We start from the raw sequence: 14,194 nt of genomic DNA, 5'->3' as shown, positions 1-14,194 counted from the left end.
CTCAGGACACAAGAATAGAAGGGAAGGGGTGAAACTGATGAAAGCAAACACAAAGTTGAAAATAAGTTCTGGATATGTTTGGTGGTGATGGTTCACAGTGATGTGAATATACTGAATGCCACTGAATTGTATGCTTAAAATGGTAAATTTTATGTATACTTTGCCATAATAAAAAGAAAATTAAGTTGAGGCAGAAGGGGAAAAAAAAGACTGCAGAAAAAACTTTGTCCTGTGACTGAATTCAGGAGGCTGATTTTTTAATGGGAATCTGGGTGCCGAACAAGCATTCTCATTTCAAGTAAAGATCAACTTGCTACAGAGATAGTTTAACTCAATAAAGAGGTAATAAAACCTCAATTGATCAATTGATCCGTTTGGTCTGCTTAACTATTCCATTCTCAACAATTCCTGTGAAAATGAAACAAAAAAACTTTCTACCCTCTAATATATGAGGAAAAAAATAAAATTAGGTATGTTATACATTAGATTCTGTTAGGGAATCATATTAAAGAAAATACCATGTTATTGGGTATTATGTTGCCTTCTCTAGTTGGTGTATATATCCATTTGAAGTTTATAGTAGGGGCGCCTGGGTGGCTCAGTTGGTTAAGTGCCCAGTTCTTGGTCTCAGCTCAGGTCATGATCTCACAGTTCGTGAGTTCAAGCCCCACATCAGGCTTGGTGCTGACAGCATGGAGCCTGTCTGGGATTCCCCCCGCTCCCCTCCTCTCCTCTCTCTGTCTGTCAAAATAAATCAATTAGAAAAAAAATTAATAAAAAGATGTTATAGATGATTATTCAGACTTCTTAAGAGTAAAAAAAATTTTTTTTTTCCCAAACTAGATTTTATGAAGAATCTTTAGTACATGAAACAGGCAACATGGGAAACATAGACAGACTGGTAGGAGCTGGGGGCAGGAGACCTGAGAGGCCCGCCCCCTTGACGGCCTCTCCTCAGTGCCCGGCTGCAGCGCAGCCGGAAAGCAAACAGCTTGAAAGCCAGCGCTCTATGACCAATTTACAGTAGCTTGCATAGGTTTGTGGCTGAGCCTAGGGTTGACACACTGGGCTTTTAGCATTATATTACTAAATAAAAGTCCGTTCTCCAAAAAAATCAGGTTTACTGTATTTTCACTTATAGCACCTTTCTGAAGATTATAACCTGACATAAAAGAGATGTGCTTGTGATCAGTTGTTAAAACGCTACTGGTTTTATCAGATAGGTGAAACCCTTTTATTTTTCTAAAAAGAATGTTTTTAATGCTTATTTATTTTGGAGAGAGAGAAAGAGCACAAGCAGGGGAGGAGCAGAGAGAGAGGGAGACACAGAATCCAAAGCAGGCCCCAGGCTCTGAGCTGTCAGCACAGAGGCCAAAGTGGGGCTCGAACCCACGAAACATGAGATCATGACCTGAGCAGAAGTCAGAGGCTTAACCAACTGAACCTCCCAGGTACCCAAACCCTTAGATTTTTCTGAAAGTATGTTATTTGAAATATTTTTCATATAGTATCTCAAAAGTGATTTAAAAATCTTTATTTCCTAAATTTCAAGTGTTTACTGATTTAACACTAATTTGAAGAGATTATCTGTACCCCTGTTTATTTTAGCAGTATTTACAATAGCCAAACTATGGAAGCAGCTCAGGGGCCCATCAACAGATGAATGGATAAGAAAGGTGAATATATATATATATATATATATACAATGGAATATTACTTAAGCGTTAAAAATAATGAGATCTTGCCATTTGCAACGTGGGTAGAACTAGGGAATGTTATGCTAAGTCTGTCAGATAAAGATAAATACCATATGATTTCATTCTTACCTGGAATTTAAGAAACCAAACAAAGGGAAAAAAAGACACAAGCAAAAAACAGACTGTTAACTATGGAGAACAAACTAATGGAAACTAATGGTTGCCAGAGGGGAGGTTGGGGGACGGGTGAAATAGTTGAAGGGGAGTAACAGTACATTGATCATGATGAGCACTAAATAACAGAATTGGTGAATCACTAATATTGTATGTCTGAAACTAATAGAACACTTTATGTTGAGTGTACTGGAATTAAAAATTATAAAGCATTTCTCTTTTTAAAAACTTACTGCTGCTGTTTTGCTGAGTTATTGCTATAACTTATTGATTCTTATCTAACATTGACTTTCAAATTGATTGTCTTTAAATGAAGGCTTTATTGAAAAGGCTTGAATCGGTGAAACCAACAGTTGGTATGAAACGCTCTGAACAGCTGACGGACTATCATCGCAATATGGGTTATCTCAGCTCCTCACCGTCCTCCCGACGAGTGAGATCAACTCTTGGCCAGTATACCCCATTAAGTAAGCGTTTCAGAATTATTTTGTACTTGTATGTACATTTCATCCTTTTTATAACATATGTTCTTGGATAGGTTTTAAAATAGCTGACTTCCAGAATGCATTCTCTTATTTTTCACTAGTATGCTTTGTCTCATGTCAGTTCACTCAACTTTAGGTTTCGCTCATAGCATGTAAGGGTAGCATAGGAAAGAAACAAGAAGACAAAATAATGGAAAATATCAGTACTATCTTCGGTAATAGACATTTTATTACATTTATTAAAAGAAGAAATGAAGAGATAATGTTGTTTAAAAGTTGCCCAAACAGTCCCCCTAAAGAGCTATTTGGTAAGATCTTCCAGCCCCTCTGTGCACTTTGTCTCCCTCACTAGTTAAAGCAGGAACCAGCAGTCTGTAGTCATCAGACACAACCCCTCCTAATGCTTGCTCTGTGGTCAGCACACACCCAGCTGGTGGTGTGTCCCATAGAATGTAGCACGGGACAGCCACTTAGTGCCAGGGTGCGTGACACAGGAAGTCTGTGCTGGTGCTCCATGTATGCATTCTGAACTATAAAAAAGAAGCCAGTGTTAGAAAAAGAAAATTGGAGGGCACCTGGGTGGCTCAGTCAGTTGGGCGTCTGACATCGGCTCAGGTCATGATCTCACGGTTTGGGTTCGAGCCCCGCGTCTGGCTCTGTGCTGACTGCTAGCTCAGAACCTGGAGCCCTCTCTCTCTCTAACCCTCCCCTGTTCACGCTGTCTCTCTCTGTCTCTCAAAAATAAATAAAAAACATAAAAAGCAAAAACAAAAACTGGAACCCCGTAAGATGTCCCAACTTCCCAGTGCTCTTGTGAGTCTTAAACACTCAAATGATTAGTGAGTCCATTCATTCATTTCATCCTTCCTTGGTATAGTCAGTGACTAAGATACAGTCAATCCAATAGTTCATACTTGGCATTATGCCTTGAATGTGGTAAATTATTTCTTGAATAAATTTATAAATGGTTATATAAAGTGTTTTGAAGTGTTTTGTTTTTTTTCTTGACTCATTTGAGCAGCTTTTTAAAACACATTTCCCATCCCAAATCTATTGACTTCAAACCTCCTCGTGTAGAGTCTGGGCATGTTTATTACTATATTTTTAATTTGCACAGGGAATTCTGAAGTTCATTCCTGATTGAGAATCACACTAGCCTATTAAGAATGCATGTGAGATAGGGAAGAAAAATGTATTCTGGACTTTAGGAGAGGATGTTTATCGAGTGATGATGGATGTATTTAGTTTAAATAAAATTATTTCTCATTGTTGATATATTTCAGGAGGAGCTTCTAGAACATCCAGTGCCACCAGTGGTCTCAGTTGTAAGAGTGAGCGACCAGTTTGTGACACATCCAGTGGCCTGTTGCTAAGACCTAAGCCCCCTAATGTTCGTACAGCTTGGCTATAAAAACTTTTTTACTTTAAACAATGTCCATCAGATCTTCTTGAAGTGCTCTTGTATATTACTATAATTCTGTGTATAAGCGTCTGTGATTTAAGGTTTACAACAATAAGTTCCAATTTTATTGTAATTCAACGCAAAATTTTTTCAAAAAGACAATTTAATGTAAAATCAGTGTTTCCTATGAGGATGTATTTCCATGAGGTATATATGTATTTGATAGAGAAATGGTAGTATGCATGTATGTTGTTCTCAACATGGAAATTGATTCAGCTCTTATACTGATGAACAGTGTGATGTATCACTGTATGTGGGACCAAGATGTTAACTACATTGTACTTGTTTTATGTTTTTTCAGTTTTTATAAGTTTTAAACCATGAACATAGCTCCTAAATATAACTTTGTTTTCTCTTTGCTCCAGCATTTAGGTGGTATAACTCATAATTTGATTGTAAGACTTGATTGCATACTTATTATGAAACAGAACTTGAAATTTGTTTATATTGGTGGAGCTGATTTAGATTTGGTGAGCAGATTGAGAGAAGCTTGTATAGGGTGGTCCTTGTGATTCACCGAAGGCATCTCCTACCTCTGTGTAAGTAAGTGTGCTGAGTTAGATCTTAAAAATGTGGTCAACCATTCCAAACCATTTCCAACTGTGAGTATTATTAGAAAGTTCATCTTGGAAACTCCTCTTCCACATTCAGGTAAATTAACCACTAATGATTCTGAAAAATGAGGTAAACTTTGAGCTACAGTCCACTCCATTGTGAATAGGGTGTCCAAGGACCAGATCACCACAAGCAAAAGCAGGTATTTGTCGAACACAGTAGCACCACCAGTTTGAAAAGTCAAGAAGCAGATGCTGAGTTGTGTCAGAACAGTGTTTTAAGAGGTACTGTTACAAGTTGTGTTACGTTTAATGTTTACTATATTTAGAGATGAGATAAATAAGAAACATGTAGTCTTAAAGCTTTAGAAATTCCAACTACTATTTTTAAGGACTGAGAAAAAAACTTAAAATATGAATGGTAGAGGAGAAATACCTTACACTTTGTTAGGGCTACTTTAAATGTCAGCTAATTTTGTTTGGTTGGGGCTTATGAGTTGAATTTTGGCAGAACTGTTTGCCAGTCCCACTTTGCAAATCCTTAATCTTAATGGAGTTACTGATGGCAGATAGGGTGTCATGTAGTTGACTCTTGAAATCAGAACCTCTCTCTGTCAGTCTGTGGGCTCATGTCCTACAGCTGGGAACATCTCCATCACGCCACTTGTGCTGTTTCAGGCACCAATGCTTCGTTATCCCTTTTTCTTTACTGGCCTTTTCAGTATACCTTTAGAATATACTGGGAAGTTTCCATACTAACTCCCAAATCTTTCTTTTTTTAGTGTAAATTCTTGATCTGTAGCCACAATATTTGTTGTTTATTTTTCCAAGTCAACTCAAGCTTTGTGGCATGTGGGCTGAATTTACTTTCCTAAGCACCTTGGGCTTAAGCCAAACGGCATTTTGCTAAATATCTATTGAGAATTTTGGGGTCTTAAGTTGGTATTGATAGATTTTTGTCAGAGGATAGGGCCTGTGAAGTGTGGAAACTGGTGTTAAAAACATTCTGTGAACACAACCTGACTGAGATTTTTCTGCTTCTTTCTTTGGGCTGTAATATAATGTTCATTGTTATTTGAAGCTCTATTCTGGTGACTACATTTTTATATCATTTAGCGCTCTGCTTTATTTATTAACTAGTTATACTAAACCAACGGTGTTTTGTTTTCTTTTGTGGTTAGCTTATTGCACTTTTAATGTTTGTATAACAACTTATCTTTAAAAGAGATAAGGGAATGCTGAATTTAAAATTAAAACTCAGCATTTGGACACCTGCCTGATATTGTAAGCCAGTTTTTAGAAATTGATTTTTAAATTGTTGGGAAAATACATATATATATATGAAACTTTTAAACCTTTTATGTTCATAAGACATTATTCTCTGAATATGTTTTATATGACCTTTGCTGTCATAGGTCAGGATTACAACAGGTAATTTTTATCGATCAAGCTATACTTTGATTTTAGAGGCTAATTTAATGCCTTCAGTTTTTACTCCTTTGCTGATAGCTTGGATTCAACTTGAGATAAAAGTTGGGAAGAGCAGCAGTATTTGTTTTTTCAAAGCAGAATTCACAGTTCTGTCATCATGATTACTTATATACAATAAGTAAAAATAGAAGGATAGGAGTTGAAGAATATGCTATTTTCTGATATAAGCCAAGCCACTTTGAAGGTTTAAGGGACACTTTTATGAAGGAATCAGAAGTATTCTATTTTCATGTTTAAGAGCTTCTAAAAGGTGAAGGATCATCTAGCATTCAGTAACCACTGCCTATTTGGTTCACTTGGACCTAATACATGTACTTTCAAAATTTACATCTGCAACTAGAAACTATAATCCAGGATCTAAAATTATTAGGCAAGATTGTTATTGAGACTTCTTTTCATACCAGTCAAATGTTCAACTACTGTTGCCTCCATTTTACTGAGATTTTATGAGAGATTTTGAACTATTATTTCCAAAGGGATAACTATTTTATCTCACACTTTCCCTACTTTGCTCAATCTCCATTAAAATGGTGCATTTTCAGCTATTACTCCAAATAAAAGTTTTTTGGTTTGCTTATAAATGTAGTGTAATGCAGTTCTCAAACCGTCAACTCAGTGTCCAAAAATAGGTATGGGCGCCATCTTGATGTTTTGCACTTCTCCGCTTTGGATTCGGGTACTGGACGCCAGAGAATTGTGGCCATTATAAAGTTGGAGACACAAGTCAAATTTATTATATTTTAATAATTAAATTCATAAAATTAATTTAATATCTTAAATGCCAAAATCTTAACCTATAAATGATTGTATACCATCCTAGGAAATGTGCTTAATGCTAATGGCTACTTTGTTTCCATGAATAAAGATTAGTAATAAACTTAAAAATCAACATTTTTTTAAAATTTCCCAATCTGTTATGGGTTTTAGGCCTGAAAAGTTAGCTTGACATAGTGAGGAAAGAAAAGAACAAAAGATAACTGAGTTTTGATCCTGTACCCATCTCTGAAATGTATCTTCTTCCCAGCCCCCCCATAAATTCATAGGTGACAAATGCATTTTCTTGTTCCCATTTTAAAAATTAGAATAATAACTTTGATGTACCTTACAAGTCTAAGAAGTAGAATAAAGTTGGAAGGAGGGTATTAGTTATTTTTATCTCTGAAAATACGACATTTATGTGGGAAAGGGTTTGCTTAAAATTACCTTACTGGGCACCATCTCCTTAAACCGTATCATCTCATTTGTTGTGTAAAATTGTTAAGATGCTGCAACAGACACCCTTCTAGCCTCATGGAATGTTTATTTTTTAAGTGCCCACAGTAACATTTCACGTGCATTATGAGTGATGAGAAATAACCCTTTTTAAAACTTGCTGCTACAACTTTAATTTAGGAATTATTTTGGTGAGGGTTTAATAATAACGATGCTATTGGAATAAACCACTGAGTAGTTCTAGCAATAGTAAATGTAAGCTCCCAACTACAAAGTTCAAGGATGCTTACAGCAAATAAGATTACATTGTAGCAGAAAGTTTTATTCGATTTAAAAGTTCTAGTGATGGTCTTTTAAGCCACCGAGAGATATTTCTGGAGCCTCCATGATACAGTCTTAAATGTCTGTAAGTTCAGGTAAGTTGCACTATTTGTTCTAGATAATTTGTTTTTACGGTTTTATTGTTTTACAAAGTAAACTTACGAGGTAACCTGTCATTAATTTAATGAAACACAGGGGTTTTTTTTTGTTTTGTTTTGTTTTTTACTGTGAAACTAATTTCACATCCACTATTATAAAATGAAGCAAGTGATAAAAGAATTTAGATAGCCACCAAAATATATTAAAAACTATGTTTCCAGATTCTTACAGTATTTATATTATAATGATAGTCTTCACCAAAAATCACATTTATTTCAAGTGTTTAGGAATTATAGCTGATCTGCAAGTTTGAAGTAAGTTTTTTATTTCATTCTGAGAAGTTTTTATTTCATGAAGAAAATATCTAGTATTAAATATATCTTCTTTGCATTTAGCTGTGTATACTAACTAGAAAAACCTAATTTTAACATTAACTTAAGAAGATTTAATTTTAATATTTTGGGGAATGTGAGGGATGTGAGAATGACAAAGATTTTGTTGTTAACCATTTATGTGAATACTACAGAAATACAGAAAAGGGCACAAAACATAAATGTACACCTCATATATTGTTAGAACACAAATACCCATGTCATTCATAACCAGATCCAGAGTTGGAATATTGCCAGAACCCACGAGCTTCCTTGGGCCTCCCTAGCCATCATGACACTCTGTCTGTCAAAAGGTAACTACTGTCTTAACTTTTAAAAATATTGTGTAGTTTTGCCTGTTTTTAAATGTCCTATGAATGGGATTAGATTCTTTTGTGTCTGCCTGCTTTTGCTGAACGTATTTATGTTTCTGACATTCTTTCATATTGTTGCATGTAGCTGTAATTCATTTGTTCTCATTTCCATACAATATTCTAGCGTATACTGTACTGTGATATTTTTTATCCATTCTGTGGTTGATGGACATTTGAGTTAGTTTCCAGGTTTTTGGTTTTTACAAATAATGCTAATATGAAGATTTTTTGTAGACATATATTGATTACATGTGTGTGCATTTGGTTGGCATATACTTCAGAGCAGAGTTGCTGGGTAATAGAGTCTACTGATGTAGAGTTTTCCAGAACGAGTGCACCAGTTTACTCTCCAGCAGAAGTATATTAGTTCCTGTTGTTCTGCAGCCTCACCAGTACTACCAGTTAGGTGGGTGTGTAGTGTTATCCCATGATTTACTCGCACTCCTTTGATGACCTATGAGAGTGAACGCTTTCATGTTCATTGGCCATTGGGATATGTTTTGTGAAGTCCCTTTTCACACTTCTTTTCCTATTTTCCTGTTGGTTGAATGTCATTTTCTTGATTTGTAGGAGTTATGTGTTCTGGATACAATACAATCCCAGTGTGAGTTATGCTACAAATATTTTCTCCCAGTCTGGCTTGCTTTTTCACTATAAATGATGTCTGTGAACAGAAATGCTTAGTTTTACTTCAGTGACGTCCACTTTATCAGTCTTTTATAGTTGATGCTTGTTTAAAATGTCGAATTTTATGAAATTTTCATTTAACCAAGCACATGAAGATATTCTGCTATATTATTTTCCAAAAGTTTTACCTTTCACATTTAAAACAATTTTTTTAATGTTTATTTATTTTTGAGAGAGAGAGAGAGAGAGAGAGAGCGAGCGAGCATGAGTGGGGGAGGGGCAGAGAGAGAGGGAGGTACGACATCCAAAGCAGGCTCCAGGCTCTCAGCTGTCAACGCAGAGCTTGACACAGGGCTTGAACTCACAGACTGCAAGATCATGACCTGAGCCAAAGTCAGCCCTTATCTTTCACATTTAGTCATGCAGTTCACTTGGCAATGTTGTCTCTTTTTCAAGAAAAAATTCTACTGTTACCTTAATTATTGGCTTCCAGCTTTATTCTTTGGGTTTAATTTGCTGTTATTTATCTTATTCCTTGAAATGGATGTGTGAATCACCAATTTTCAGGCTTTTTTTTTTTTTTAAGTGAACTCTGTGCCCAGTGTGGAGCTCGAACTCACAACCCCAAGATCAAGAGTCACATCCTCTTCTGAGTCAGCCAGGTGCCCACAGCCTTTTTTATTTTCATTAAGTTCAAAGTGTTTTTGATTTTCCATTGTGATTTCTACTTTTTAACCCACTGGCTCTTTAGACTTTATGTATTTATTTAGAGTGCTCAGGTGCACAAGTGGAGGAGGGACAGAGAGAGAAAGAGGGCGAGATTGAGAATCTTAAGAAGGCTCCATACCCAGCTCAGAGACAGACAGATGGCGGGGCTCCATCTCATGAACTGAGGGATCATGACCTGAGCCAAAATCAGGGGTCGATTGCTTAACTGACTGAGCCACCCAGATGCCCCTAGAATATATTTTTAATAGGATGTTTTAAACTTATGTTTGTGTTTTTGATTCATGTGAAAAATTATAAAAAAATCTTAAAACTCTAGATCAGGGATCTGCAAGTTTAAAGCCCATGAGCCAGCAGCCTAGTGTCCGGTTTTGTGGCTTTTGCCTTCTTCAGTATTTTTTTTTTAATCAGAATATTTGTAATGTGAATATTCTGTTCAGTTCACATTTCAGTGTGTGTACATAAGTCTTACGGAACGCAGCGATGCTTATTCGTTTTTCTCGTCCAAGGCTGCTTTTGCAATATGGCAAAGCCAATGTGTCAAAGACCATCTGGCCAACAAAGCCTAAAATATTTACCGCCTTGTCTTTCAGAGAAAGAGTTTGTTGACCCCTGCAGTGGATGGTGTTTTCTTCCAGACAGGATTTACTCTTGCTTCTGGCGGGCAGTAGGGGCGCCTGAAGTCTCAGATCACGTTAAAACAGAGATTGAACAGGCATCAGTGACTGCAGGGGCTATATTTCCAGTGTCACCTTTTGGGGTCCCAGTCCAAACGGGTGTTTACCAGGGCTCCCCTTTCGTGGAAGGTTTTTGTCCCTTTTGCCCCAAGAGGTCTTTCACACTGCTTCTAGCTCCTCACCCCTGCAGCTGTATTTTCCACAATTTGAAGATACTCCGTGGGGAAAACTGACCCCCAAATACTAGGCTCACTTCTGTGGGTTCAGATTGTGGCCGTGGCCCCATAGTACCAGATGCCTGCCTTCAAGCAAATTTTTATTTTAAGTATTAGTTTGAATCCCTGTCCTAGTAGGTTTCAGAGGGAGCACTGGTTTGCATATACCTAGTCTGCCAATATGGAGATCTTTATAAGCCACAAGTACACCTTGTTTTTGAAGAGAATTCTTAAATCGTACAGTGAAACTACCAAATGAGTTGTGCTAATCTCGAACCTGAAGGTGTTTGGGCAACTGTCAAATGAAGGAGCCCAGTTTTTTTTACCCTTACCCTGTCCCTTCCAGGGTTGGGGGTGGTGATAACATGATCCTCTTGTCTTTTCACACCCATGACAGAAGCCTGAGGGTAAGCCTAGCTAGCCTCTTCCCTCTCACCCCTGCTTTATCCCCTTTTAACCCGTACTCCAAGTCCCTTAGTCCTGCTGTTACTGCTTTGTTTCCTCTACTATCTCCTTGCCCCTAGTCCTTCTCCACACTGCTGCCAAAGTGCTGAGATGGAAATTTGATCATGCCAATTCCCTGCTTCAAAAGTTCAGCAGCTCTTTTTTTTTTTTTTTAAAGTAGGCTCCACGTCCAACATGGGCTTGAACTCTAGACCCTGAGATTGAGTCACGTGCTGAGCCACCCAGGCGCCCCACTTCAGTGGCTCTTTATAGATTGTTGTATACACCTCATGCTTGAAGGAAACTTACGTAACACACGTATTTCCTCCATAAAGAACATCACTGCCCTGTACTTAGGAACCCAAGACATCACTTTAGCACTATTCCGGGGGTCCGTTATCAACAAAACACAAAAATGTAAAGGCCTCTTTGATCTTAAGAGTATGAAACAAGAGGGCAGATCCTCTCTGGCCTTGTTTGACCTGTTTTTCACCACTCTGTGCATACCAAAAAATGAACATGGGTTAAAAAGGAAGCCAGTTTGCAAATATGCAATCTTAAGTGAGGGTCAACTCTACTTTATCATGGATTGATTAAAAACTGACACGGGGTGCCTGGGTGGCTCAGTCAGTTAAGTGTCTGACTTCGGCTCAGGTCCTGATCTCATGGTTCATGGGTTAGAGCCCCACATCGGGCTCTGTGCTGACAGCCAGAGCCTGGAGTCTGCTTTGGATTGTGTCCTCTCTTTCTGCCCCTTTCCAGCTCTGTCTCTCTCAAAAATAAACATTAAAATAATTTTTAAAAACCTAACACTCTAGAAACAAAACTTATAAACTGAATTTGTGGCATGATGGAAAAATGTATTTTTAAGACTTGAATGTAAGGCACCCAGAAATTTCCATCTGTTACACACCCCCAACATGCTTGTCCCCTTGCTGTGCATGTTCAGGATTCCCCCAAACTGAAGGACTTGCCTTCTCCAGATATTCTCCTGGTTCTCTTTGGGTTTTAGGTGCATGTTTTCCTCATTTATCCTTGCATTCAGCAAACACTAAACAGTGTCTGTTCCCAGGCACCCTTTGAGGTTCCAGGCACATGGCAGTGAAATGAGGTCACTGCCCTTGGAGAGCCTCCATCCCCTTGTAGCCCTGCACATTGCAGGTGTTCGTAAATTTTGCCTCAGCACAAGCTGTGCTGTGTATTTTACACAAAACAAAATGTGAAGGAAACAGTTGAGATTTTAACACAAAACAATTGAGGCAAGTTTGTAAATGTTGTTACCATTATGGGCTAACCTCTCTATCCTCCATGGATTTTCTCATAGACTCAAAATATAAAGACTAAAAAGATGCCTATAGGTGAAGCTGTAAGGGAGAAAATACATTAAAAAGGAAAAGTACTTGGGGGGGGGCACTGGGTCATGAGTGGTAAAAGGGCTGCATTGAGGGAGGGAGTTTTGCAGGAAAGGGGGTTCGTAAGACATTCCTGGGGGCAGGACACTCAATTGGGAGTTGTTCGGTCAATGTAAACCCTTCTCATTTTCCCAGACCTTCAAGTGTGACAGCTTTGCCCAGCGACAGTGCAGTGAGAGGATTTATAAAGACAGGATGTCCCCAGCCAGATGGCAGCAGTTCCCACAGAGGCTTAGTTCTGGGAGTTCCTGGTGACTGGAGTAGCTGGAAGGAGGAAGGGACTCAGTGCGGCTCTGAGGCAAATCTCCATCCCCCCGGGGCCACAGAGGTACCACCAGCAAAATGAGGAGGCTGAGTCTGGGCCTGGGTCACGTGCAGAAGGCAGATAAGGTGTTACTATTTAATACGCGTTGATTGCTTTTCTCCATCTCCTGTCCCATGCCAGGGAAGACCCAGTTAAAGACTAGAAAACAATTCCAGCTCTTGGTTGGTCTGGGAAGACTCAGTGTTCATTCATTGCTTTCAGTTCCCAGTTGTTTTTCATGGCTCCTCTGTCACCTCTTAGGTTTCAAAACACTGCAAGGGCTGCTGGCCTTTAAGATAACACTCCACAAAAGTATCCGCCCTTCTAGCCTGCCCTGCTTTTCTTTCCTCTCCATCAGCAACAGAATTTGGACCATTCATATCATCCTTAGGGTGAAAAGCAACCGAGGAGAACGTATCCAGAAGGCCCCTAACACCACCTGATTGTGACCTGGCCTCGAGATGGGGTTGAGACTTCCAGTTCCTTAGCCTGTCCCCATCGGCAGTGAGAGCCACTACATTAGGGCAGATGTAACCTGGGTTATCGTGGCAAAACAAAGCAGTGGATCTTTTTTTCCTGGGGAGATAAGAGTGAGTAGGCAGAAGAGCTTGGGAAGGAGGGTAAAGAACAGAAGGTGCAGAGGAATGCACCCCTCAAACCGCCCATCAGGAAAAACCTACAAGACGTGCCTGCCTTTGAAGCTTGGCCTACGATAGAGGGACTTGTTTCCAATGAACGACTAACAAGCTACAGCTACATCAACTATTTGGTCTCCTGAACCAAAATTTTCTAACTAGAAATTGTCATTATTTTTCTCTTGCTCACATACTTAGCAGAGTCAAATGCAAAAAACTGTCTCTGCCTCCAGGTCTTGATAAATTGTCACAGAGAAGACTGCTGGCAGGTCCTTTCTGTGCCCATGTATCTAATTCTAGCTGTTTTATTTCAGGCCCACGCCTCCCACCACTCCCCACATTTCATCTGTCCCCTTCTAATCCTACTCAACCAAGATTATATTAAACCTTACATTATTTAATAATGGCCATTTCACTCCTGTCCCTAACAGCTTCTTTCAGAATGAATTCCAGTCTGTATCTTCCACAGAGCCTCACATCCTAAATACTAGCCTGCTAACTGATTTTCAGTGAATGCTGTCTGCTTGTCAGATTGAAGTGTCACAGTTCTCTAACGGCACTAAGACAGAACATCCCCTGATCTCACAAAATACTTGAAGTTGCTCAGTGGAACCTCAGCGTCCCTGCAGATTGCAAGAAAGTGCATAAAATAAGGTGGGATTATGAAAGCTATGATCCATGCCACCATGTTGGGGCCTCAAGCATCACGGTATGAGGTAAGGCTGAAAGTGCATAGGCTGTTGAAGTGTGAAAGCCCAACCCGAAGCATTGCAGGTACTCACAGGATGCACAGTAGGACATCTGACATTCAGGAGCTGGGCCGCGGGGTTATAAATGAGTCATGCACGAAGATCTGCATTGCTGGTCTTATCTTTAAAGCCACATGGCAGTTAGTAAGAACTCAGTAAAACAAG

The 14,194-nt window shown here is 38.8% G+C and overlaps 1 protein-coding gene across 2 annotated transcripts in view; it reads left to right on the top strand.

Annotated features, from left to right (window-relative positions):
• CFAP97 (cilia and flagella associated protein 97) overlaps positions 1–8,913 on the top strand; it is a 33,147-nt gene extending 24,234 nt beyond the window's left edge. The window contains exons 3-4 of one of the 2 annotated variants that reach the window (XM_029934581.1): positions 2,188–2,338; positions 3,640–8,913. In XM_029934581.1, the coding sequence (XP_029790441.1) occupies positions 2,188–2,338; positions 3,640–3,767 (279 nt within the window). In that variant the 3' untranslated portion in view covers positions 3,768–8,913. Of the gene's footprint in view, positions 1–1,608; positions 1,649–2,187; positions 2,339–3,639 lie in introns of those variants that run through there. The other variant, XM_029934590.1, reaches the window with a different exon arrangement.
• Positions 8,914–14,194: the final 5,281 nt, after the last annotated feature.

This window comes from Suricata suricatta, chromosome 1 (assembly GCF_006229205.1).
Source record: "Suricata suricatta isolate VVHF042 chromosome 1, meerkat_22Aug2017_6uvM2_HiC, whole genome shotgun sequence".
Lineage (NCBI taxonomy): Eukaryota > Metazoa > Chordata > Mammalia > Carnivora > Herpestidae > Suricata > Suricata suricatta.
The sequence above is the reverse complement of the archived record's forward strand: the minus strand, read 5'-3'. Positions and strand labels throughout refer to the sequence as shown.